The following is a 27,670-nucleotide window of genomic DNA, read 5'->3' as shown; positions in this document are numbered from 1 at the left end:
TAAAGCACATGGCTGATCATATCACTTGCTTACTCAATCTTTAAACAAATATCTTACTAAGGTGAGGACAAAATAATAATCCCTCAACTTGATATTTATACTTCAATGTCATGTTAATCTAGTCTTGCTCTTCAGATTTATTTCACTTTATTCTCAAGCATGCCTAGACTCCAGCCTAACTTGGCTAGTGCCTGTACTCCATACCCAGAATTCTATCCCCATCTCTGTCCCTCTGCACAGGCCATCCTCCGTGCTCCAAATTCCCTAGCTCATCTCTGCTTCTTAAAAGTTCAAGTTTCCTTTGTGTCTCAGCTAGTGGTCCACCACTTACAGGAAGCCTAGTTTCTAAAACTCTATGCCACCATAATTTATCTTGTATTTACTTATCTCTGTAAACATTTCATCCCTTCCTCTCTAGTAGAATGTAAACTCCCTGACATTAAGGACTATTTTGTATTTTATTCTTTTTTATTCTTTTATTACCCAGTGGATAGGATAGGACACCCTGCATAGTGTGTACATCAAAATATTAGTTGAATGGAAGGCAACAATGCATTTTCAAAAACCTCAAGCCTCATTCATATTGGCATCACAATCACAATCAGAGCCAATAAGACTCAGATGTGGGACTCAAACTCAATTCTCTTGACTTCAAGTCCATTTCTCTTTCCATTACATCAACCAATAAATATATCAGTGAAATTTCTCACCCAAAGCTTCAATCTGAGAAGTGGAGGGAAAGTAATAAAATAAAACAAGTTTAGTCATGTGTACACAAAGATTTCTCCTAAGTTTTCCTTAACTAACTATGTTTGATTATGTACTTACTGTTTGTAGTGATGTTTCAGGGTATATGATATCACCTATGAGAGATCAGAATTTTATTTACTAACATTCTATAACAACCCTTAATGGATATACTTCATTTCTAAATCTTTAACATTATATGGTCCTATAAGGGACCAGAAACAAGAAGACCAAAATCAGGAATGAATCTTACTCATTGGGGGGGTTGGAGAGGGAGACAGGGAGAGAGAAAGAGAGAGAGAGAGAGAAAGAGAGAGAGAGAGAGAGAGAGAGAGGAAGAGAGAGATGAATGAAAGCCCTATATAAAACTGAAATCAATATAATGTTTGGTATGTCAAGAGAAATAGATAAGCTTCCCTGAAAGGAGCTACAAATCAATAATCAGATCTAAAAATTTTTATACTAAAACCAAGAACAGCAGTGGTACCTATTGATGCAGCTAGATGATTACATTAGACTCCAGTTATTATCTTTGCATAGCAGAACCATATTTATTTTGGGTTTCATAACATTTGGGAGATAACCCCTTGAGTACCTTAGCACCAAATGTAGCCACCATCATTAAAATGCCTTTTGAAATCCATTGGGATTGAGAAAATTACAAACACACCAGTGAGTTGTGTGAGAAGCTCTCTAAATTCTCAGGGAGCTTCATTACTTTTTTCTTTATTTATGTTTGTCCAGGATTTTTAAAAATTAAAAAAAAAATAAAACAAGATTGGATAGCACCATAGCCAAAGTAGTATGATCTGCCATGGAAGCTCTCAAAAATTGTTCTAAGATCAACATGTGGCAATTGTGGTTGTGGCAGTGTTCACTAACTATGAAATTTGGTCCTGATCATATCACCAGATTCATTTTGGTCAGGCCATAAGACACACTGATTACACATATACAAAATTGAAGCTGAAAGACCAACTATGAAAGTCAGCTTACTAGAAATCACAGATCCTGAAACAAAGGCACTATTTATAGTGAAGACAATTATCCATGTGTAAAGGTGGTACTGACAATTACAGATCCTGGAACAAAGGCACTATTCATAGTGAAGACTATTATCCATGTTTAAACACAGTACTGAAAATCTTTTCAAGGCTCCTGATAAATTTTTCTGGAATGTAAGAGCATGTATAATATGTGACACAAAAAATGTCCATAGGACAGTTGATATATGCCATGAGTCAGCTGAAGTCTAGGAAATCCCATAATGCTGTCTATATCTCATTTGGTTATAAATTCTTCCCTTATCTATATCTGAGAGGGAAATTATTCCATGTCCCAATTAATTTGCTTATAATATCACCATTTATGTCTATATTATGTATCCATTTTGACTTTATCTCAGTATATAGTGTGAGATATTAGTCTACATCTAGTTTCTGTCAAACTGCTTTTCAGTTTTCCCATCAGTTTTAGTCAAATAGTGCTTTCTTGTCCCAAGAGCTTGGATCTTTGAGTTTGTCAAACACTATTTAAAAGAAGTACCAAAAGCCAATGAGGAGAAGAATGCCTTGAAAAGCAGAATTGCCAAATTGGAAAAGATATTTTTAAAATTTCCTGAAGAAAAAAAATCTTAAAAATTAGAATTGAGCAAGTAAAAACTAATGACTTTATGAGACATCAAGAAACAATAAAACAAAACCAGAAGAAGGCAAAAATAGATGAAAATGTGAACTATCTTATTGGAAAAATAATTGATCAGGAAAATAGATCCACAGGTGATCATTTAAGAATTATTGAACTATCTGAAAGCCATAATAAAAAAAGAGCCTGGACAGCATCTCAAAAATATTAGGAAAACTGCTCTGATTTTCTAGAACCAGAGGGAAAAATCAAAATTGAAAGAATCCACCAATCGCCTCCTGAAACCAATCCCAAAATGAAAATTGCCAGAAATACTATCACCAAATTGCAGAGATGCCAGGTAAAGGCAAAAATATTGCAAGCAGACATAAAGAAACAATTCGGGTATCATGAAGCCACTGTCAGGATAACACAAGATTCAGCAGCTTCTACATTAAAGGATCAGAAGGATTGGAATATGATATTCTGGAGCTACAATTACAACCAAGAATCACCTTCCCAGCAAAACTGACTATAATCCTTAAGGGTGAAAAATGGATATTCAATGAAACAGAGGACTTTCAAGCATTCCTCATGAAAATACCAGAGCTGAATAGAAAATTTGAGTTTGAAATACAAGACTCAAGAGAAGCATAAAAAAGGTAAACAGGAAAAGGAAATCATAAGGAATTTAATAAGATTAAACTGTTTACATTCCTCCGTAACTTGCAACTCTTAAGAACTTTCTCATTCTTAGGGCAGTTAGGAGTATATATAGTCAGAGGACCCAGGTATGAGTTGAATATGATGGGATGCTATCCAAAATAATAAAATTAAAAGGTGAGAAAGAGGAATGCACTGGGGGAAAAAAAGGGGAAAGGGAGAAGTAAAATGGAGTACATTATCTTAAATAAAATAGGCAAGAAAGAGCTTTTACAGTGGAGGAGAAGATGGGGAATGTGGCAGGGAATGTTTGAACCTTACTTTCATCAGAATTGGCTCAAATAGAGAATAATATACACACTCAATTGGGTATGGAAATCTTACCCTATAGGAAAGTAGGAGGGGAAAAGGATAAGAGTGAGGAGTGCTGATAGAAGGGAGGATGGATTGGGCAAGGTGGTAGTCAGAAGTAAAACACTTTTGAGGAGGGACAGGGTTAAAGGAGAGAGAGAATAGAAAAAACAGGAGGGAAATGGGACAGAGGGAAATACAGTTAGCAATCATAACTGTGAAAAAAAATTTTGAAGCGAGTTTCTCTAATAAAGTCTTAATTTCTGAAATATATAGAGAAATTAGTCAAATTTATAAATATAAAAGAGCCTTTCTCCAATTGATAAATAATAAAAACATATGAATAGTTTTCATATAAAGTGATTAAAACTATCTATAGCCATATTAAAAATGCTCTAAACCACTATTGATTGGAGAAATGCAAATTAAAATAATTATAAAATATCACCTCACACATATTAGATTGGCTAATAGAACAGAAAAGGTAAATTATAAATGTTGTAGGAGAGTTGGGAAAATTGAGACACTGATGCAGTCCTGGTGGTGTTATGAACTAATTAAACCAATATGTAGAGCAATTTGGAGCTATGCCCAAAGGACTATAAAACCAGGGGCCAGAGCCAAGATGGCAGAGTAAAAGCAGTAACTTGTTTGAGCTCTCCCTCATACCCTCCAAATACCTGTAAAAATGACTCTAAACAATTTCTATAGCAGCATAACCCACAAAAAGACAGAATGAAACAAATTTCCAACCTAAGACAACCTGAATTGTTGATAGGAAAGGTTTGTTGCACCGGACTGGGACTGGAGCATAGTTCAGCATAAGCCACATAGGAAAAGAGGAGGCCCCAGCAAACCCAAATCAGGCCTCAGGGGACTGAATCACAGCTGTGGCAGTTTCCAGACTTCTCAACCCACAAGTGTCAAAGACAACTTAGAAGGTCAGTAGGTAAGGTCTGTTGGACCTGAGTGAGAGAGGAGTGTGGTCTGGCCCCAGCCCTGGTATGCTCCCAGGGTGGTGGCAGAGGCTGATTTCAGAGCTCTTGGCCCACCGATGGTCAGGGGATCAAGTAGCTGATCAGAGAAGAATTGCAAGGACCTCTTTGCTGGCACTGAGGCAAGATTCTCTTACCTTGCCCGTGCTTGGATCTGGGTCACAGTCCTGAGTGGCATTCCTGGGGCAAGCAGGAGCACTGGCATGGCAGAGCTTGTGGCGGTGGTGGAGAGAATCCTGCTCACAGTTCCAAGGCAGAAAAGAGTGTTTGTGGTCACTCATAGACCAGAGCCAGGCCAAGAAAGGAGTAAATATGTCTCCTTTGATCATACCACCTTGGAAGAACTGAAAATTTACAGGTCCTCAAAAGTATCTCTGAAAACAGCTGCACAATACTCCTGAAGTTTGGGATAGTACACCCTCTATACTAGAAGCAGAGCCCTGCCTTAACAAAGAGTTAAAAAGTCAAGTAATTGACTGGGACCATGAGCAAACAGCAGAAAAAACTCAGGCTATAGAATCTTATTTTGATGACAAAGAAGATCAAAACACACAACCAGAAGAAGACAACAAAGCCACACCCAAAGACTCCAAGAAAAAATATGAAGTGATCTCAGGCCATGGGAGAGCTCAAAAAGGATTTTGAAAAGCAGGTAAGAGAAGTAGAGGAAAAACTGGGAAGAAAAATGAGAATGATGCAAGAAAATCATGAAAAATGAGTCCACAGCTTGCTAAAGAAGACCCAAAAAATACTGAAGAAAATAACACCTTAAAAAATATACTAACCCAAATAGCAAAAAAAATGTCCAAAAAGTCAATGAGCAGAAGAATGTCTTAAAAAGCAGAACTGGCCAAATGGAAAAGGAGGTCCAAAAACTCATTGAGGAAAATAATTCCTTAAAAATTAGAATGGAGCAAATGGAAACTAATGACTCTATGAGAAATCAAGAAATTATAAAACAAAACCAAATAGAAAACAATGTGAAATATCTCATTGAAAAAACAACTGACCTAGAAAATAGATCAGAAGAGATCATTTAAAAATTATTGGACTAACTAAAAGCCATGATCAAAAAAATAGCCTAAACATCATCTTTCAGGAAATTAGCAAGAAAAACTTCCCTGATATTGTAGAACCAGAGGGTAAAATGGAAATTGAAAGAATACACAAATCTCCTCCTGAAAGAGATCCCAAAAGGAAAACTCCTCAGAAAATTATAGCTAAATTCGAGAGTTCCCAGGTCAAGAAGAAAATATTGCAAGAAGCCAGAAAGAAACACTTCAAGTATTCTGGAAACACAATCAGGATAACCCAAGATTTACAGCTTCTACATTAAGGAACCAGAGGGCTGGGAATATGATACTTTGGAGTTCAAAGGAGCTAGAATTAAAACTAAGAATCACCTACCCAGCAAAACTGAGTATAATCCTTCAGGGAAAAAATGGAAATTCAATGAAATAGACTACTTGCAAGCATACTTGATGAAAAGACCAGAGCTGAATAGAATATTTGACTTTCCAATACAAGACTCAAGAGAAGCATGAAAAGGTAAATAAGAAAGAGAAATCATAAGAGACATACTAAAGTTGAACTTTTTACATCTTACATGGAAAGATGATATTTGTAACTCATGAAACTTTTGTCAGTATCAGAGTAGTTGGAGGGAATGTATACATACATACATATACATATATGCATATATATTTATATGTGTATAGACAGAGGGCACAGAGTGAGTTGAATATGAAGGGATGATATCTAAAAAATAAAATTAAGGGGTGAATGAGAATTGTACTGGGAGAAGGAGAAAAGGAGAGGTAGAATGGGGTAAATTATCTCACATAAAAGAGGCAAGACAAAACTTTTACAGTGGAGGGAAAGATGGAGGAGATGAGAGGGAATAAGTGAATTTTACTCTTATAAGATTTGGCTTAAGGAGGGAATAACACACACATTCAATTGGGTATGGAAATCTAGGGGACAAGAGGAAGATTGATAGAAGAGAGGGCAGATTGGGGGAGGGGGTAATCAGAAGCAATTTTGAGGAGGGACAGGGTCAAAGGAGAGAATAGAATAAACAGGGGGCCAGATAGGATGGAGGGAAATATAGGTAGTCTTTCACAACATGACTATTATGGAAGTGTTTTGCATTACTACAGAAGTAAAACCTATATTGTATTGCTTGCCTTCTCAACAAAGATGGGTGGGGAGGGAGGAAAAGAGAGAATTTGGATCTCAAAGTTTTAAAAACAAATGTCAAAAATTGTTTTTACATGCAACTGAGAAATAAGATATATGGGCAATCAGGCATAGAAATCTATCCTGTCCTACAGGAAAATAGAAGGGGAAAGGGATAAGAGAAGGGAGGGTGATAGAAGGGAGGGCAGATTGGGCAGAGGGGTATTCTCAATGCATGCCATCTGGAGGTAGGGGAGGGGAGAGTTGGGGAGAAAGATTGGAACTCAAAATCTTGTGGAAGTGAATGTTGAAAATTAAAAATTAATTTATTAATTAATTTTTTAAAACCATGCATGCCCTTTGAATAAGCAATACTACTACTCGGCCTGTATCCTAAAAGAGATTTAAAAAAATAACAGGAAGGAAAAGGGCTTACATGAACAAAAATATTTATAGCAGCTCTCTTCTGGTGGTAAAGAATTGGAAATTGGGGGGATGCTCATCAATTGAGGAGTGGCTAAACAAGTTGTGGTATATGATTGTAATGGAGTACTGTTCTGCTATAAGAAACAATGAGCCAGGGGCAGCTAGGTGGTAAATTGGAGATAAGACACAAAGATCAAGGATGACTGGGAAAGGCTTCTTGCAGAAGGTGGGATTTTAGATGAGATTTGAAGGGAGCCAGCAGAGATGAGGAGAGAGCAGCTAGGTGGTGCAGTGGATAGAGCTTCAGCCTTGGAGTCAGGAGGACCTAAGTTCAAATCCAGCCTCAGACACTTGTCACTTACTAGCTGTGTGACCCTGGGCAAGTCACTTAGCCTTAATTGCCTCACCAAAAAAAAAAAATAAATGATGAGCCAGATGCTCTCAGAAAAACCTGGAAAGACCTACATGCAAAGAGAAATAAGCAGAACCAGGAGGACATTGTACACAGTAATGGCAATGTTGCAAGATGGTCTGCTGTTAATAACTTAGATATTCTTAGTGGTACAATGCTCTAAGACAACACTGAAGGACTTATAATGGAGAACGCTATTCATCCCAAGAGAAAAAATTGATGGAGTCTGAATGCAGATCAAAACATACTTTTTTTACTTTATTTTTATTGAGGTTTTTTGGTCTATGTTTTCTTTTATAATATGACTAATATGGAAATATGCTTCACATGATTATATGATTATAACCCATATCAAATTGCTTGCCTTCCCAATGAGGGGGATGGGAAGAAAGGGAGGGAATTTAGGAGTCAAAATTTTAAAAAAATCAATTTTGAATACTGTTTTTACATGTAATTTGGGAAAAATAAAATCCTAAATAAAAAATAAAATAGAATAACTGTAGGCAATAAAAAAGAAAGAAAGTAAAATGCAAATGAAGCTTAGAGAGTTGCAGGATTCTTCGCTCAGTAATAAGGCAGACAAAATTCAGTTTTACACTAATAATAGAAATGAAAAGTGCTTTTATGATGCTCTGAAGGCTATTATGGGCCAAAAATGTATGATGCATCTCAACTATTCAGTGCTGATGTAGCCACATTGGTTAGTGATAAGAACATGGTCCTGGAGAGATGGGCTGAACACTTCCATAGTATTTTCAACAGGCCACCATCAATCAGTGCTGAAGCCACTGATCACATATCTCACATGGATGTCAATCCCCCTCCAGCCAAACTTCCAACTGAAGATGAGGTTGGGAATGCCATTAGGCTCATCTCCTGGGGCAAAGCTCTTGGTGCTGATTCTATTCCAGCTGAGATTTACAAGGCAGTTGGGTCATAAAAAAGCTGCTCATACAAAAATTGACAGAAATATTCTGGGTTATATGGCAAGAGGAGATTATCCCTCCGGAATTCAAGGATGCCTCCATTGTCCATCTCTATAAATGAAAAGGATATAGTTTGTACTATGACAATCACAGGGAGCTCATATTGATCTAATCAGCCAGTCAGACACACTGTACCTTGACCCCAACATAGTGATGTCATTTTAGTTCTCTTCAAGAACAAAGGCCAACAACCAACAATTTGAGTTCAGGAGTGGGAACATAGCCCATTCAGGCTTTTGTCACTAGTTATAAAAAGAAAAAGTTGTTGAACTTTTAGCATGCAACATATATGGTTACAAGAGGTTTCAGAGACAACTAAACTCAATATTAAAGTAAAAATTATTATAACAAACTCTACTCAATACAATGTTTCTTCTACTTAGGAAGTTTCCATTTTAGTACACAAAAATAAGTACCTCACTTGTTCCTCTATTTCAGGCCAAGCCAGCTCCAGCAATGCCTCACATTGCTGCCTGGCCATATTCTCAAGAACCACCATATCACAATATATACCTCCATCATATCCTACCCCATCTCCTCACTAACTTGCTCTGGAAACACAATCAGAACAATACTTCTCTTGCCCCTTAACAGTTTGTCAATTTACTCTCCAAAAGTTCCACACACCATCCCTACGTAACTCTGTTATAAAGTTTAGCTCATTTTAAGCCTATGGTATGATTTCTTGTCCCCAAAGGTCAATGTGGTTTCCTCTTCAGCTTTAGAGAATTTTTAGATGAAAAAAATTATAAATTTAAACACAATGCTCCAAGCTTCTAGTAAGGAAAATTTCTAACATTCCAAACTAGTTTCAGTGGCCTCATATCTCCACCCAAGTGATATGAATCCATGTATATATGGTCCAGTATCTGCTTCTGCCTTTGTTGTGTCTATTCTGACTTTTTATTAGATGAAGGCTAAGAAGACTTGAGACGATGTGTTTCAAAAAGAAGAACAAGATGTCAGAGGTTTGAATACAGGCGTCTAAACCAGATTCTGTAGGTAACCAATTCCAGACAACTAGCAGAGCACTAAAAAAAATCAGAAACTATCCCAGTAAGGTACTGATTTCACAGTCAAGACCCCAGCTCTCACAAGCAAGAGAGAGACCATTCATTGGCTACCCTGCATTTGGAAATGAACCTGATAGAATCAATGCTTTGCAGCCGTTGATTTCAGTTTAAGCCTGCTCTCCCAGGGACTGAGGTAGTATAGGAGAGTATGCTAATGGTCCACAGGCATATGTTTCTAACTTCTGGCTGGGCTATATCTTCTCAGTAAATATCCCTTTGTAAAGTTAATTGATGGCAATTGGTGAAATGACATTGAGGAACTAAACACTGCATCAAATAATCATATTAGTGAGATATCAATTGGCACTGGAGATTGATGTTATGGATAACATGCCAGAATAGGGACAGGGATTCAAGCTAATAGTATTGTATAAAATTACATACTACTTTGTGGTTACCCTTACTAACTTGAGGGCAGACATAGCCAGCCTTGCTTTGCGGACTTCGACTCATCAGTGTTAGTGTGAGTTGGGATAAGGATCCCAAGAGCCTATATGAACTGCACAATAATATAAAGGGTAATTATGAAGAGAAAGAGAAAGAGGGACTCACACTGTCAGATTTCAAATCATTCTATGGAGTGATTATGATTAGATAATATTATAAAATGATTATTTCCCAAATTATGTCATGTTGGGTAAAAGGCAGAAATGATAGAACAGAACAGAATAGACAGTGCAGAATTACAATCAAAGTTAAATGGTAAATTAGTAGTTAAAAAAATGACAATTACAATGCAATGGGAAAGGTACTCATTTTTGAATAATGCATCATGTCAATGAGAAGGAATAATACAAATTTAGGCTGAATTAAGAGAAGCACAAGATCAAAAATTATGAAGGTGATGTGGCAGACCCAAGATGGCAGGGAAAAGGCAGGGACTTGCCTGAACTCTCTTCAATTACCCTCCAAACAACTTTAAAATAACTCTTCAAAATGAATTCTGGAGCGGCTAAATCAAGAAAAGGTCAAAGTGAAACAATTTTCCAGCCCAAGGCAATTTAGGGCTAGAAAAATAAGCAAACAAACAAACAAAAAAAAGACACCTGACCATAAAAAGTTACTATGGTGACAGGGAAGATTGAAACACAAACTCAGAAGAACACAAGGAAATCAATGCAGCTACATGCTAAACCTCAAAGAAAAATATGAATAAGTTTCAGGACCAAAAACAACTTCTGGAAGAGCTTTAAAAGGATTTTAAAAATCACATAAGAGAGGCAGAGGGAAAATTGGGAAAAGAAATGTGAGTGATACAAGAAAATTGGGGGGGGGGGGAAGTAAATAGCTTTGCAAAGGAGGCAAAGAAAATTACAAAAGAAAATAACACTTTAACAAACAGCTAGTGGATAGAGCTCCGGCCTTGGAGTCAGGAGGATATGAGTTCAAATTTGGCCTCAGACCAAATGCTTGACAGTTACTAGCTGTCTGACCCTGGGCAAGTTACTTAACCCCAATTGCCTCACCAAAAAGGAAGAAGAACAAGAAGAACAAGAAGAAGAAGAAGAACAAGAAGAAGAAGAAAAAGAAGGAAATAGCACTTTAAAAAACAGATTAAGCAAAATGGTAAAAGAGGTACAAAAAAATCTATTGAAGAGAAGAATCCTTAAAATGCACAATTGGCCAAATGGAAAATGATGAACAAAAATTCACTGAAAATAAGAACTCCTTAAGAAATAGAATTGCCCAAATGTAAAAGGATGTACAAAAACTCACTGAAGAAAATATTTCCTTAAAAATTAGAATTGACTAAGTGGAAGCTAATGATTCAATTAGAGATCAGGGAAAAAATCAAATCAAATCAAAAGAATAAAAAAATAGAAGAATATTCAAATTGGAATAGAAAATGAGGCAAGAAAATTATCCCTCTTGGCAGATAATATGTTGGTATACTTGAGAATCCTTCAGAATCAACTAAACAACTAGTTAAAATAATCAACAACTCAAGTAAAGTTGCAGTATATAAAATAAACCTACATAAATCATCAGCATTTCTATATCTTACAAACAAAGTTAAACAGCAAGAAATAGAAAGTGAAATTCCATTTAAAATAATTGTAGACAGTATAAAATCCTTGGGAGTCTACCTGCCAAAACAGTTCCTGAAATGATATGAACACAATTACAAAACACTTTTCACACAAATTAAGTAAGATCTAAAAGAATAGGGGAAATATTTTTTTGTTCATGGGCAGGCAGAGGCAATAAAATAAAAATTACAGTTCTATTGAAATTAATTTACTTATTCATAGTCATACCAATCAAGGAATCAAAAACGATTTTATACAGATAGAAAAATAATAAGAAAAATAATACCAAAATTCCTCTGGAAGAACAGAAGGTCAAGAATACCAAGGAAATTGATGAAAAAAAAATATGTGAAGGAAGATGGCCTAGCCATACCATGTCTCAAACTGTATTACAAAGTGGAATCATCAAAAAGAATGGTGCTTCTGTGGAATAGATTAGGTAGAAAATACACAGTAGCACATCACCATAGTAACCTGGTATATCATAAACCCAAAGATCCAAACTTTTGAGACAAGAAAACATTATTTGACAAAAACTGCAAAGAAATCTAGAAAGAAGTTTGGCAGAAACTAGGTATAGACCAATATCTCACACTGTATCCAGAGATAAGGTCAAAATGGGTACATGATTCAGACATAAAAAGTGATATCATAAGCATAGTTTACCTGTCAGATCAATAGATAAGAGAGGATCTATGATCAAACATGAAACAGAGCAATATGGGATGTCAAATGGATCATTCTGACAATATTAAATTTTAAAAGTTTTGCACAAACAAAATCAATGCAGTCAAGACTAGAAGGAAAGCAGAAAACTGGGGGTAAATTTAAAGGCCTAATTTCTCAAATATATAGAAAACTGAGTCAAATTTATGAGAATAAAAGTCATTCCCCAATTAATGAATGTTCAATGATGTGAACAGGCAGGTTTCAGCAGAAGAAATCAAAGCACTTTATAGTCACATGAAAATCACTCTCGACTAGAGTAATGTAAATTAAGTCATCTCTGAGGTACTACCTCACACATATGAGGTTGGCTAATGTGACAGAAAAGAAAAATGACAAATGTTGAAGAGGATGTGGGAAAATTGGGACACTAATGCATTGTTGATCGAGTTAAGGACTGGTCTGAACATTCTGGAGAGCAATTTGAAACTATGGTCAAGGGACTTTCAAACTGTGTATATTTTTTGACCGAGCAATACCACTACTGGATCTGTACATCAAAGAGATCAAAGGAAAAGGACCTACATGTATAAAATATTTCCAATAGCTTTTTTATGGTAACAAAGAATTAGAAATTGAAAGGAAGCTCATCAATTGGGGAATGGCTGAACAAGTCGTGGTATGTGATCATGATGGCATATACTGTGCTCTAACAAATGAGGAGCAGGATGATCTCAAAAAATGAGGAGAGACTTACATGAACTGAGGCAAAGTGAAGTGAGCAGAACCAGGAGAACATTGTACACAGTAAGAATAATAGAGTATGGTAATGAACTGTGAATAACTTAGCTATTCTCAGCAATATAACAATCTAAGACAATTCAGGAAGACTTATGATGAAAAGTGCTATCCACCTCTGCAGAAAGAACTGATGGAGTCTGAGTGCATATATAACATATTTTTTTAAAAACTTTATTTGTCTTGTTGTTGTTGTTGTTTTTGGGTGGGGAAGGAGATCTGTGTTTTTTTCATAAAATGACTAGTAAGGTAATATGTTTTCCATACTGCACATGTATAACCTGTATCAAATTGCTTGCATTCTCAGTGAGGGCATACAAAAGGAAGGGAAGGGAAAATTTAGAAGTAAAAAATTTTAATGCAAATGTTAAAAATTTTTATCTGCAATTGTAAAAAAATGAAAGATTATTAAAAAATTAGGAAGTTGATAATTCCACTGGATTCTGCCTTAATAAGACCAGATATGGAATATTATTTTCACTCCCGACCTCCTTATTTTAAGAAAATATTGAAAATCTGGAGATCATCCAAAGGAGGATAATCAAGTTGGTCACCAGTCAACAAGAATTTTAAGAGCTTACTATATGCCAGCTCTATGCTATAACTTGGAAAGCGAAGAAGAATAAAAGAAAACAGTTCCTGCCTTTTAAGAGGTCACTTTGTACTGGGAGAAACACCATGTAAATAACTAAGTGGATACAAATTATGGACAGAGTAGAAGAATGTAATCTTAGAGAGGAAGCTACCGTTAGCTAGAGAGGAGACACTTAAGGCAGAAAGTGGAATGTGAACTATCTTTAGGAAAACCAGGGCAACTAAGTGGAAAAGGCGGGCAAGAAAAACATTTCAGGAATGTGAGACAGCCAGTGTAAAGACATAGAAGATGGAGTGTCATATGTGGGAAATGGCAAATAATCCGGTACAGCTAGATTTTACACTGCATGGATGGGAGTAAGACATAAGACTGAAAATGTAGGAAGGAGAAAGACTGTGGAGATTTTTTTTAAATGATTTTTTATTAGTATTTTTTGTTTAAATATAACCTAAACTTCTTCTAGTATCTCTCCCTCCTTATCCCTCACAAAGAGGTATCTCAAAGAAAAAAGAATATGTTTTATGAGTGTATTATGCCACAAAGGCGGTCAGTGATAAAAAGAAACTCCTTTCATAGACCAAAGAATTTATAGCACCACTTTTCTGGTAACAAAGAGATAAAGCTAAACAAATTTTCTCATGTGAACATAATGAAATACTGCTGTGCAGTAAAAAATAAAAAATATAATTAAGACAGAAACATAGAAATTATTTACATGATCTGATACAGTGAGGATAGCAGAGCCAAGAAAATAACACACACAGTGAATTTTGTTGTTGTTCAGTCATTTCAATCATGTCTGATTCTTCATGAACCCATTTGGGTTTTTCCTTGGAAAAGATACCAGAATGATATGTCATTTCTTTCTCCAGCTCATTTTATTTTATTTTTTTGATGAAGCAATTGGGGTTAAGTGACTTGCCCAGAGTCACACAGCTAGTAAGTGTTATGTGTCTGAGGCTGGATTTGAACTCAGGTCCTCCTGACTCCAGGGTCAGTGCTCTATCCACTGTGCAACCTAGCTGCCCAATTTACAAAGTGTTTTTTTAAGGCAATTGGGGTTAAGTGACTTGCCCAGGGTCACACAACTAGTAAGTGTCAAGTATGTGCTCTGAGATCAGATTTGAACTCAGGTACTCCTGACTTCAGGGCCAGTGCTCTATCCACTGTACCACCTAGCTGCCCCCAACTCCAGCTCATTTTACACATGAGAAACTGATGCAAACACGGTTAAGTGACGTGCCTTTCCAAAACCCATTAATTGGTATCACTTAATCATAATCATTATATCAATAGACTATTAGATCCTTGAAGGAAGGGAATGTTTCATTTGGGTACTTGCATCATTGAAATCGAATGTAATGCTAGAGACATAATATGTACTTAATAAGTACCTGTTGTGAGTTGAGTTCATAAAAAAAGATGTTCTCTACTCATCAGTTTCTTCAGTGCCGCTTTTACTTCATTGTTCCTTAGACTGTAGATCAAGGGGTTCAACATGGGAATCATTACAATGTAGAAAACAGAAACCACTTTAGTCTCATCTGTTGAGTAGTTGGATTTAGGCAACACATAAATGAATGTACTTGTCCCATAAAACAGAATGACTGCTGTGAGGTGGGAGGTGCAAGTTGAAAGAGCCTTGCATCTTCCATCAATGGAGCTTATTTTTAGGACAGAGAAGAGAATGTACACATAAGAGATTAGGATAATTAGCACTGTGAGTATAAGTATTGACCCAGCAGAGGCAGCAGGAAGAACTTCAGCAAGATCATCTTGGTAGTTGCAAAGTTTCAAAAGTGGTGAATAATCACAGAAAAAGTGATTGATCTCATTGGACCCACAGAAGGACAAATTCAATAAGCAACCAGTAGAGATCCAAGAATTTACACAACCACCCAGATAAGATGTGATGAGTAACATAGTGCAGACCCTGGTAGACATGTGGGTGGAGTAGAGTAAGGGGCTACAGATGGCCACATACCGATCATAGGCCATCACAGCCAGCAGGAAGCACTCAGCTGTCCCAAAGGTGGCAGCAAAACAAAACTGGGCCATACAGCCACCCAGAGGCATTGAGGTCTTGTCCACAAGGAAGTTAATGAGCATGATAGGTGTGACAGATGAGGAATAACCAATATCCACAAAAGCCAAGTGGCTCAGGAAGAGGTACATTGGAGTGTGAAGCTGGGAGCTATTTCTAATCAATATTATTATGCTAAGGTTACCAATTAAGGTGACAGCATAGACACCCAGAAATATCACAAAGAGGATGACACGAAGGGTTGGATCATCTGTTAACCCCAAAATAATGAATTCAGTCACAGCAGTACAGTTATTGCCAGACATCTGTCCTAGAAAGAGTGCCTGTTAGAAGAAAAGGAGAATAAAGTAGAATATTAAATTTAGAATAAGGATTAAGATTTGTATATATCTATTGATGTATTGAGGAAACATTAATTGACTGCCTCCTACATATCCATCCTACTATCTTATTCCCAAACTTTGCTGCTATACACCATGGTATTGGGCCCATTAACAAAGCAGTGATGAATAAATTGGTCTCCTCCAAAATTTTCCCTGATAACCAACATTACTCTATGATTTACCAATTTGACATTTTGAAAGCATAAAAAAGCCTGTAAAAGTAAAAAGAATAATTAGATTCCCACCATAGGATCCTTTCTTAAATATATGCAGAAACTACATCCAAACACATGATTACTATTTTGCTGAGTACCCACAATTGTTAATCTTTTCCAAAGAAAAAGAGTCTGCTTTATGATTCCAAACCTCTCAAAAGACCACTGTGCAGAACTGAAGATGTTATTCACTTCATGCTTGTTGACTATGGTTAAAGTCCTGGTTTCCACGATGACTCTTGTGCTGTAAAATCACAAGGCGTGAGTAATCTAAGTCATCTTTTGTTATTTTGCTCATAGAACTTGCAAAGGGCTATCATTTGGTGAGATATTGTGAGCCTGAAAAAATGTGGAAAATTTACAATGGGAACCTCTGTTCTTTCTCATTTTATCCCCAGTCTCAAACCTGAAATCACATATCTCTATAATTTCTTATTTCTGTTTAGGACCTCACCATTCTTCTAGGTACCCTGGTTTGTAATCCTGGAATTAATCTGTACTCTTCTGTCTATCTTCACTTACCCAACCACTCAGTTGCCACATCTTGCAACTTCTGTATTCATAACATATATCACATCTACTCTTATGTCCACTCACACAGCCACCTTCCTAATTCAGGTTTGCATCATCTCTCACTTGGACTATTGCAAAAGACTCTTAATTAAAAGTCCAGTCTTAATGTTCTCTAAACTATTTTCTAAAAACATACAAAAATAATCTCCCTAAGGCACATGGCTGATCATATCACTTGTTTACTCAATCCTTAAACAAATATCTTACTGACTTGAGGACAAAATAATAATTCCTAAGCTTGATATTTATACTCCCATGTCATTATAATCCAGTCTTGCTCTTCAGATTTATTTCACTTTACTCCCAGGCATGTCTATATTTCAGCCCAATTGGCCTACTGTCTGTACCCCAGAGCCAAAATCCTACACCCATCTCTGTCCCTCTGCTCAAGTTATCCTCCATGCTCCAAATGCCCTAGCTTATCTCTGCTTCTTAGAAAACTCAAGCTTCCTTTGTGTCTCAGCTAGTGAGTCTCCACTTACAGGAAGCCTAGTTTCTAAAACTCTATCCCACCATAATTTATCTTGTATTTACTTATCTCTGTAAATATTTCATCCCTTCCTCTCCCATAAAATAGAAACTCTGTGACATTAAGGTCTATTTTGCATTTTATTCTTTTTATCCTCAATAGATAAGAAAGGACTGCATAGTGTGCACATCAAAATATTAGTTGAATGGAAGGCAGCAATGCACTTCTGAAAACTTTAAGCCTCATTCCTACTGGCATCATAATCAAAATAATTAAATAACAGGAGTGTTAATGACTCAATTTGACAATTTAAATTCCATAAATTGTTTCCACACACACAATTTTTAGAATATATTGTTCTGTTAATTTTACAGATGAGGTAATTAAGGATCACAGAGATCACAGAACAGTCACATAGTCACAATCACAGTCAGAGAGAGTAAGACTCAACTGTGGGACTCAAACCCAGTTGTCCTGACTTCAAGTCCAATTCTCTTTCCATTACATCAACCAGCAAATATATCAGTGAAATTCCTCACCCAAAGTCTCACTTTGAGAAGTAAGGGAAAAGTAACAAAACAAATGTACTTATTTACACACAAAGATTTCTACTTAAGTTTTCCTTACCTAACCATATTTCTTCATGTACTTACTGTCTGTAGTGATGTTTCAGGGTATATGCTATCATCCATGAGAGATCAGAATTTTATTCACTAACATGTTGTAATAATGATCAATGTGTATACCTCACCTCTAAATCTTTAACATCATAAGGCCCTGTAAGAGACCATAAACAACAAGAACAAAATCAGGAATGAATCTCACTCATTATGGGAGAAACAGATTGAGAGAGAGAGAGAGAGAGAGGGAGGGAGAGAGAGAGAGATATGCATTAAAGCCCTATATAAAACTGAAATCAATATAATGTTTGGCATGTCAAGAGGAATAGATAAGCTTCCCTGAAAGGAGCTACAAATCAATAATCAGATCTAAGAATTTTTATACTAACACCAAGAACAGCAATGGTAAACATTGATGCAACTAGATGATTAGGTTAGGCTCCAGTTATTACCTTTGCATAGCAGCACCATATTTATGTTGGATTTCATAACATTTGGGAGATAATCCCTTGAGTATCTTAGCACCAAATGTAGCCACCATCATTAAAATGCCTTCTGAAATCCTTTAGGATAGAGAAAATTATAAACACACCAATGAGTTGTGCAAGAAGTTCTCTAAATTCTCAGCAGGCTTCATTAATATTTCTTTATCTATGTATATCCAGGATTTTTAAAAAGTAAAAAAAAAAAAAGATTGAATAACAGCATAGCCAAACTAGTATGATCTGCCATGAAAGCTCTCAAACATTGTTCTGGGATCAACATGTGGTGATTGTGGTTGTGACAATGCTCACTAACTATGAAACTTAATCCTCATCACATCAGCAGATTCATTTTGGTCAGGCCATAACACACACTGATTACACATATACAAAACCGATGTTGAAAGACCAACTATGAAACTCAATTTTGTAGAAGCCACAGATCCTAGAACAAAGGTGCTATTCTTGGTGAGGACAATTATCAATGTGTAAAGGCAATATTGACAAGCTTTTCAAGGTTCTTGATAAAATTTTGCTGGAATATAAGAGCATTTATATGACACAAATTTTTCCATAGGACAGTTGACATATGCTGTGAGTCAGCTGACGGCCAGAAAGTCCCATAATGCTCTCTATATCTTGTTTGCTTATACATTCTTCCCTTATCCATATATCTGAAAAGGAATCTATTCCATGCATTACTTAATTTGCTCATGATATCACTGTTTATGTCTAAATTGTGTACCCATTTTGACAAACTACTTTTCCAAACTACTTTTCACTTTTTTTTTTGGCTAAACTACTTTTCACTTTTCCCATCAATTTTAGTCACATAGTGATTTCTTGTCCCAAAATTCTGGATCTTTGGGTTTACCAAACACTAGATTACTATGGTTGCTACTGTGTATTGTTCACCTAATCTATTCGACTGATCCATCACTTTATTTCTTAGACAGTACCAGATTGTTTGGATAATTACCCCCTTTGTAATACAGTTTGAAACATGGTACTGTTAAGCCACTTGTCACATTTTTTCATTGATTCCCTAGATATTTTTGACCTTTTGTTCTCCCAAATGAATTTTATTTTTTTCTAGTTCTATAAAATAATTTTTTTAGTAATTTTATTTGTATGGAACTAAATAAATACATGAATTTTGGTTCAATTGTAATTTTTGCTATATTGGCTCAGGCTATTCATGAGCAATTAATATTTCTCTATTTATTTAGATCTTACTTAATTTGTATAAAAAGTGTTTTGTGATTGGGTTCACAGAGTTCCAGAGTTTGTCTTGCCTGGTAGACTTCCAAGTATTTCATATCATCTGCTATTCTTTATCATGGATTTTCTCTTTCAATCTCTTCCTGCTGGACTTTGTTTGCAATATATAGAAATCTGATTATTTCTTTCTAGATGATGTTGACTCCTAAGCTACAATTATTTTCATGGTGGTCATTTTACAATTTATTTTTAAAAGCTCTACAATATAAAATGAAAAAATGTCTCCTGAAATGTTTCTTATTACCTTTGGCATAATATCTGTTACACCAACTCCCTTCTTTGCCTCTCCAAAAACAACTTCAGAACCACATTTGGCCGTAACATCCTCTTGTATTCTGGTTTGATTTATAGCAAAAGTGCAAGATATGATTCACCTGCTCCAGGATTATGTCCACCTGTTGATTCCTGGACAAAGATCCAATTACATTTAGAGTAATAATAATTAAGTAACTATTCATACGTCAGCCTGGTCTGTCTTTATTGTTCCAGAACTATGTCAGCTACATCTTCTCTTCATTGTTCTAAGGTTCCCCAAGGGTTATGGGTGTTTTAATGTAATTCTGTGGGCTTAAGTCCCCATTGCTATGTGTTCCTCTACTGTTAGCTGACAGTAATTACTACCTCAGTTCCATTTGACCAATTAATATCAATGAGATTTTGTGAAAAGAATTTTTACTTGAAAGATTTAGCAATCACAGAAGAACCAATATTCTCTACTCCCCAATCCCTGGAGGAAGCACACACTCTCCTTTATTCCACATTGGTCCATAGGGAGAGTAGGCTATGGCTTAACACAATTCCTACATAAGTCTTCCCTACCATGTTCACAGTCAAATGTGATATAGCAGCTGGATGAGACTGAGACTGAACCAGAAATGAAAAGGGAAATTCCATTTAAAATAACTGCAGACAGTGTAAAATACTTGGAAGTCTAACTGCCAAGACAGGCCCAGAAATTATATGAACACAATTGCAAAACACTTTTCTCACAGCTAAAGTCAGATCTAAACAATTGGAAAAAATTTTATTGCTCATGGACAGGCTGAAACAATAGAATAAAATTGTAATTCTACCTAAATTAATTTATTTATACTGTGCCATACCAATCAAGCTATCAAAAATTATTTCATAGGGCTAGAAAAAACAACAAAATTCATTTGGAAGAACAAAAGGTCAAAAATACCAAAGGAATCAGTGAAAAAAAATGTTCAATAAAGTGGCCTAGCTACAACAGATGTGAAACTGTATTACAAAGCAATAATCATAAAAATAATTTGCTGCTGGCTAAGAAATAGAGTAATGAATCAGTGGCATAGATTAAGTACACAATCTAAAATAGTAAATGACTACAGTAATCTTGTGTTTGAGAAACTCTGAGATCCATGTTTTGGGGACAAGAACTTGATATTTAACAAAATAAGCTGGGAAAATGGGAAAGCAATTTGGCAGAAACTAGTTATAGACCAACATTTCACATCATCTACTGAGATAACATAAAAATGGGCACATGATTTAGACATAAAAGGTGATATTACAAGCAAATTAATGGAGCATGGAATAGTTTACTGGTCAAATCTCTGGGTAAGGGAAGATTTATGATCAAATGAGAGAGAGAGAGAGAGAGAGAGAGCACAATGCATGTAAAATAGATAGTTCTGATTACATTAAATTAAAAGATTTTTACACAAACAAAACCAATGCAGTCAAGATTAGAAGGACAGCAGAAAACTGAGGTGGGGGAAGGAATTTTTATAGCTAGTGTCTCTTTTAAAGGCCTCATTTCTCAAATATATGGAGAACTGAAACAAATTTATAAGAATGCAAGTCATTACTCAATTGATGCATCTTCAACGGATATGAACAAGAAGTTTTCAGAAGAAGAAATCAAAGCTATCACCATATGAAAATCACTTGATCAGAGAAATGCAAATAAAAACAACTCTGATGAATAAAAACCTCACAACTATCAGATTGGCTCATATGACAGAAAAGGAAAATGATAAATGTTGGAGGGTATGTGGGAAAATTGGACAATAAAGCACTGGTGGTGGAGTTGTGCATTGATCCAACCATTTTAGATAGCAACTTGGCACTGTGGCCAAAAGGCTTTCCAACTGTGCATACTCTTTGACCCAGATATCCAACTACTAAGTCTGTACCCCAAAGAGATCAAGGAAAAAGGACAATTACAAAATATGTACAAAGAAATTTACAGCAGTTTTTTGTGGTGGAAAAAATGGGAAATTGAAGGGATGCCCATCAATTAGGGAATGGCTGAACAAGTTATGGTATATGATGTTATGGAATACTATTGTGCTCTAAGAAATGAGTAGCAGGATGGTCTCAAAAAATATGTAAAGACTTACATGAACTTATGCTGAGTGAAGTAAGCAGAACCAGGAGAACATTGTACACAGTAAGAAATAGAGCGTACGATGATGAACTGTGAATAATTTAGCTATCCTAAGACCATTCAGAAAGCCCTATGATGAAAAAAAAGCTATCCAGCTCCAGAGAAAGAACTTAAAGAGTCTGAGTGCAGATCAAAACATACTTTTTTTAACTTTATTTTTCTTGGAGGCTTTTTTTGTGAGTGGGTCTGTATTTTCTTTTACAACATGACTAATATGGCAATGTTTTGCATGACTTTACATGTATAACCTATAACAAATTGCTTGCACTCTCAATGAGGGCACAGAAGAGGAAGGGAGAGAATTTGGGAATCAAAATTTTAAAAAAGGAAAGTTTAAAAGATTTTAGCTGTAATTGGAAAAAATAAAAGTATATTTTTAAAAATTAGGAAGTTGATAATTCCACTGGATTTTGCCTTAATAATACCAGATATGGAATGCTATTTTCAGTCCTGACCTCCTCATTTTAAGAAAATACTGAAAATCTGGAGAGTATCCAAAGGAGGATAACCAAGTTGGTCATCCATCAATAAAGATTTTAAGGGCTTACTATAAGACAGGGTCTGGGCTATAACTTGTAATACAATGCAAAGCAAAGTCTCTGCCTTCTAAGAGGTCACATTGTATTGGGAGACACACCTTGTAAATAACTAGGTGCATACAAATTACAGACAGAGGAGATGAATGGTAATCTTGGAGAGGAAGCTACCATCAGCTAGAGAGGAAACACTTCTTGGAGAAAGTGGAATGTGAACTATCTTCAGGAAAACCAGGGAAACAGAGTGGCAGAGGTGGGCAAGCAAAACATTTCAGGCACCTGAGACAGCCAGCGTAAAGGCACAGTGTCAAGACACATGTATGGGAAAAGGCAAATAGTCCAGTGCAGCTAGACTTCACACCACAGGGATGGGAGTAAGTGTAAGACTGAAAAAGTAAGAATGAGCAAGATTTTTATTTTTTAATGATTCTTTATTGATATCTTTTGTCTGAACATAACCTAAATTTCTTTTAGTATCTCTCCCTCCTCACCCCTCACAAACAGCTATGTCAAAGGAAAAAGAATACATTTTATAGGTGTATTGGGCCACAAAGGTGGTCATTGACAAAAGGAAATTCCTTATATTCACCAAAATATTTATAACACCACTTTTGGGGTAACAAAGAACTGGAAACAAAGCAGATACCCCATGACTGAGGAAAGGCTAAACAAATTGTGTCATATGAACGTAATGGAACATTGCCATGCTTTAAAAAAACAAATGTGGGTATTACAGAAACAAAGAAAATATTTACATGATGTGATACAGAGTGATCATTCTCATAACCAAGAAAACAACACACATAACAATGAATTTTGTTATTGTTCATTCATTCCAGTCATGTCTCCCTCTTCATCAACCTATTTGGGGTTTTCTTTGGAAAGATACTGTAGTGATTTGCCATTTTCTTCTCCAGCTCATTTTACAGGTGAGCAAAATCAGGCAAATGGGGTTAAGTGACTTGCCCAGGGTCACACAGCTAATGAGCATCTGAAGTCAAATTTGAACTCAGGAAGATGAGTCTTCTTTATTCCATGCTGAGTACTCTATCCACTGTACCACAAGCTTCCCACACAATGAATAAATATAATAATGTAAAAGAAAGAACAACCACCACACATAAGTAGAAAATGAATCTTATAGGAGTCCAAAAAAATCAATCACAGACCCACAGAAGAGTTATGAGAAGACTTCTCTTCTGACTTTTTGCAGAGGTGGGAGGACCATGTTTGTGGAACATTGCATGCATTTTCATATCTTTGCAATCAACATTTAAATTCCCAAATTTAACTTATCAAAATGAAAATTTTTTGTGGTTGAATCATTTCAGTTCTTTGTCTGTTCATGACCATATTTGGGGTTTTCTTGGAAAAGATATTGGAATAGTTTTCCATTTCCTTCTCCATCTCATTTTAAAGATGAGGACCAGAGACAAACAGTGTTAAGTGACTTGCCTTTCCAAAACTCATGTATTGTTATCGCTTAATCTTAACCATTATAGCAATAGCACGTTAAATCCTTAAAGGAAGAGAGCATTTCATTTTTGTAGTTGCATCTCCAAAACCAAACAATGTAATATGTACTTATTAAATACTTGTGTTATTGAGTTGAATCATGAAAAAAGAGGTTTCCAATTCATCAGTTTCCTCAGTGCCTCTTTTACTTCATTGTTCCTTAGACTGTAGATCAGGGGGTTCAACATGGGAATCATAGTAGTGTAGAAAACAGACACTACTTTATTCTCATCTGTTGAGTAACTGGACTTAGGCATCACATAAATGAATGTAGTGGTCCCATAGAACAGGGTGACTGCTGTGAGGTGGGAAGTGCAAGTTGAAAGAGCTTTGGATCTCCCATCAATGGAGCTTATTTTTAGGACAGAAAAGAGGATGTATACATAAGAGATTAGGATAATTAACATTGTGATCATAATTATTGACCCAGCAGAGGCAGCAGGAAGAATTTCAGCAAGATCATTTTCGGAGTAGGAAAGTTTCAAAAGTGGTGAATAATCACAGAAGAAATGATTGATTTTGTTGGGTCCACAGAAGGACAAATTCAATAAGAAACCAGTGAAAATCCAAGAATTAACACAACCACCCAGGTATGATGTGATGAGTAACAGAGTGCAGACCCTAGGAGACATGTTGGTGGAGTAGAGTAGGGGGTTACAGATGGCCATATACCGATCATAGGCCATCATAGCCAGCAAGAGACACTCAGTGGCCCCAAAAATGGCTACAAAACAAAATTGGGCCACACAGTCTCCTAGAGGGATTGTGGTCTTACCTGTAAGGAAGTTGATGAGCATGATAGGTGTGACAGATGAGGAATATCCAATATCCACAAAAGCCAAGTGGCTGAGGAAAAGGTACATTGGAGTATGAAGCTGGGAGCTGTTTCTGATCAATATGATTATACTAAGGTTACCAATTAAGGTGACAGCATAGACACCCAGAAATATCACAAAGAGGATGACACAAAGGGTTTGGTCATCTGTTAATCCCAAAATAATGAATTCAGTCACAGCAGTGCAGTTTTCAGACATATGTCTTTGAAAGGGTACCTATTAGAAGGAAAAGAGATTAAAATAGAATGCAGGATTAAGCTTTGGATATGTCTATTGATGCATTCAGGAAACATTCACTGACCACCTCCTACATATCCATTCTACTTTCTTACTCCCATACTTTGCTTCTAGGCACCTTGATAGGCTGCCCATAACCAAAGTGGAGATAAATAATTTTGTTGCCTCCGAATTTTTCCCCACGGACCAAAAAGACTGTATGGTTTACCAATTTTGTCTTTATGACAATGTGAAAAGATCCTTACCAATAAAAATATGCTTTAATCCCTTCCATAGGAACCTTCCTTAAATCTATGCAGGGATTATATCTATATGGGTAAATGCTATTTGGCCAAGTAGTCACCCTTCCAAAGAAACACAGTCTACTTTATCATCCCTCATCTCTCACAGGGCCACTTTCCACATCATGCTAATTGCTTATGAGGAAAGTCCTTGTTTTCAAATGACCCTTTTGCTCCAAAATCACAAAAGAGGATTAATGGGGAATCTGAATTCTAAGTCATCTTATGTTATTTTGCTCTCAGTAATTGGCATTACTGAAAATGCAAGCCTGAAAGAATGTGGGAAATTTCCCATGGGAAATTTCTATTTCTAGGTAAAATAATGGAAAACACTTGCTGAACCTTCTGTAACCATATCGTATTTACATATTGATTCTGTCATTTGGAGAGAAGCTGAGCAAATTTTGGTATAGGAATGTAGTAAAAATGTGTTATGCCTTAAGAAGACATGAATATGATTACTCTGGAATAATGTGGAAACACTTTTATCAACTTATGCAGAGGAAACCCAGTAGAATTAGACAAAATATTTATGTGACAACCACAGTAGTCATGAGAAGGGAAACAGCTTTGAAAGATCTCCAAACTTGAACCAAAAGAGTGATGAATCATGTCTTCATATAACTGATGAGGAAATAACCACCACTTCTTATCAGGGAGGTACAGAATGAGACACAATTTCAGACATGTCCTATTTCTTGATCTGTGTTCTTTGAGTGTTTACTTATCTCTCACAAGGGAAGCTTCCCACTGTGTGGGGAACAGGGAAGTAGCTAAGTGGGTAGTGACAGGCATGGGAAGATAAAAAGAACAACAACAAAACATTTTCAAAATGTAGAAAAATCAACAGCAGAACCACAACTTTACATGTAGATCCATCACATTTCTTTTAAAGGTCAAAATGTCTTGAAATATTCGCATCTGTTGGTGCTTGGTAAGATCCAAATAAAAGAAATTATCTTAAATATTACTTTTTCCTGGGATGTTCTTATTACTCTCAACTCTAAACTCATTTTCCTTCTTTTCTAAGTCCATTAGGAAAGGATATAAAATATCAAGATACTATTCAGCTCAGAAAGTACCTGACTATAATGCTCATTTAAGAGTCAATACCCTAGCTCTTCGTGACCACAAGAAAAAAGAATACTTTAACTAAAAAAATTGTAGAGCATTGAGTGAATTTTTCAACCCCTCCTACCTCACTCTTCCCTCTCAAGAGAGGACTTTGCATACCACTTTTCTGACAAAAGAAAGACTGTCCCTGTGGGCTCCCTTATCTTTTCTCTTCTAAAGTTCAAAACTCCTTGATATCATCCCGTATTGTCTTTGCAATAGTCCCTGAAAAAGACCCGGTCCTTTTATCCAGAGACAATATCTCTAACTGCTTCATTGATTCCATCCTTCCCATTTCATCCTACCTAAGTTGTCACCATTGAAAACTCTCGTTTAATTTTTAATGTTTTTATCAATGTGCTTCTTCCTTTCTTCCTACAAATGGGCTCCGATCTGTCCAATCCTGTAAAAACTTCAATTGTACTTTTGAGTTACTGTAGTTTATATCTTAACTTTCCCAATCAGCTCTCAAAAATAAAAAAAAAAATCTATCCATGTTGAATCCACTTACTCTCCTCCGACTCACTTGTTAATCCATTCTCATCTGGTTTCTGATTCCTGCCAGTCCACTGGAACTATTCTCTAAAAAGCTGCCAATAATTTCTTAATTTATAAACCTACAAAAATTATCCTCCTAAAGCACATGAGTAACCATGTCACTCAAGCATTGAACACATCCATTATTGCCTTGAGAACAAAATAACAACCCTTCAGCTTGATATTTAGGGTCCTGCACAACCTGAATCCAGTCTCCCTGTTCAAATTTATTTCACTTTGTTCCCAGCCATATACTCTATACTCCAGGCTGCTTTCTGTTCCCCAGACTCAGAATTCTATCTTCATTTATTTCCCTCTGCACAGGTCATGCTCCATGCTCAAAATGCCCTACCTCATCTCTGCTTCTTAGAATCTTAAGCTTCCTTTGTGTCATAGCTAGTGGGTCACCACTTACAGGTTTAGTCTAGTTTCTTAAACTCTGTCCCTCCTCAAATTATCTTGTATTTATTTATCTGTGTAAATACTTTATCATTTCCTCTCCAACAGAATGCAAACTCCCTGAGGTTAAGAATTGTTTTTTTTTCTTTGTATGCCTAGTACCTAGGACAGGTCCTAAGGGTACATAGTGTGC

General features: G+C 36.1%; 2 protein-coding genes across 2 annotated transcripts; both read right to left on the bottom strand.

The window, feature by feature from the left end:
* Positions 1 to 14,953: 14,953 nt before the first annotated feature.
* LOC114034066 (olfactory receptor 480-like) lies at positions 14,954 to 15,892 on the bottom strand. Its single transcript, XM_027849682.1, has one exon. It carries the CDS (start codon positions 15,890 to 15,892, stop codon positions 14,954 to 14,956), a length of 939 nt encoding a protein of 312 aa, XP_027705483.1.
* Positions 15,893 to 24,172: 8,280 nt separating this feature from the next.
* LOC114034061 (olfactory receptor 480-like) lies at positions 24,173 to 25,108 on the bottom strand. Its single transcript, XM_027849677.1, has one exon. It carries the CDS (start codon positions 25,106 to 25,108, stop codon positions 24,173 to 24,175), a length of 936 nt encoding a protein of 311 aa, XP_027705478.1.
* Positions 25,109 to 27,670: the final 2,562 nt, after the last annotated feature.

Source organism: Vombatus ursinus, unplaced genomic scaffold (genome assembly GCF_900497805.2).
Source record: "Vombatus ursinus unplaced genomic scaffold, bare-nosed wombat genome assembly UNPS02007855.1, whole genome shotgun sequence".
NCBI lineage: Eukaryota > Metazoa > Chordata > Mammalia > Diprotodontia > Vombatidae > Vombatus > Vombatus ursinus.
The sequence above is the reverse complement of the archived record's forward strand: the minus strand, read 5'-3'. Positions and strand labels throughout refer to the sequence as shown.

What these genes read in the sequence shown, in the direction of transcription:
- LOC114034061 (XM_027849677.1), bottom strand. Translation starts at nt 25,108, where the DNA reads ATGTCTGAAAACTGCACTGCTGTGACTGAATTCATTATTTTGGGATTA.
- LOC114034066 (XM_027849682.1), bottom strand. Translation starts at nt 15,892, where the DNA reads ATGTCTGGCAATAACTGTACTGCTGTGACTGAATTCATTATTTTGGGG.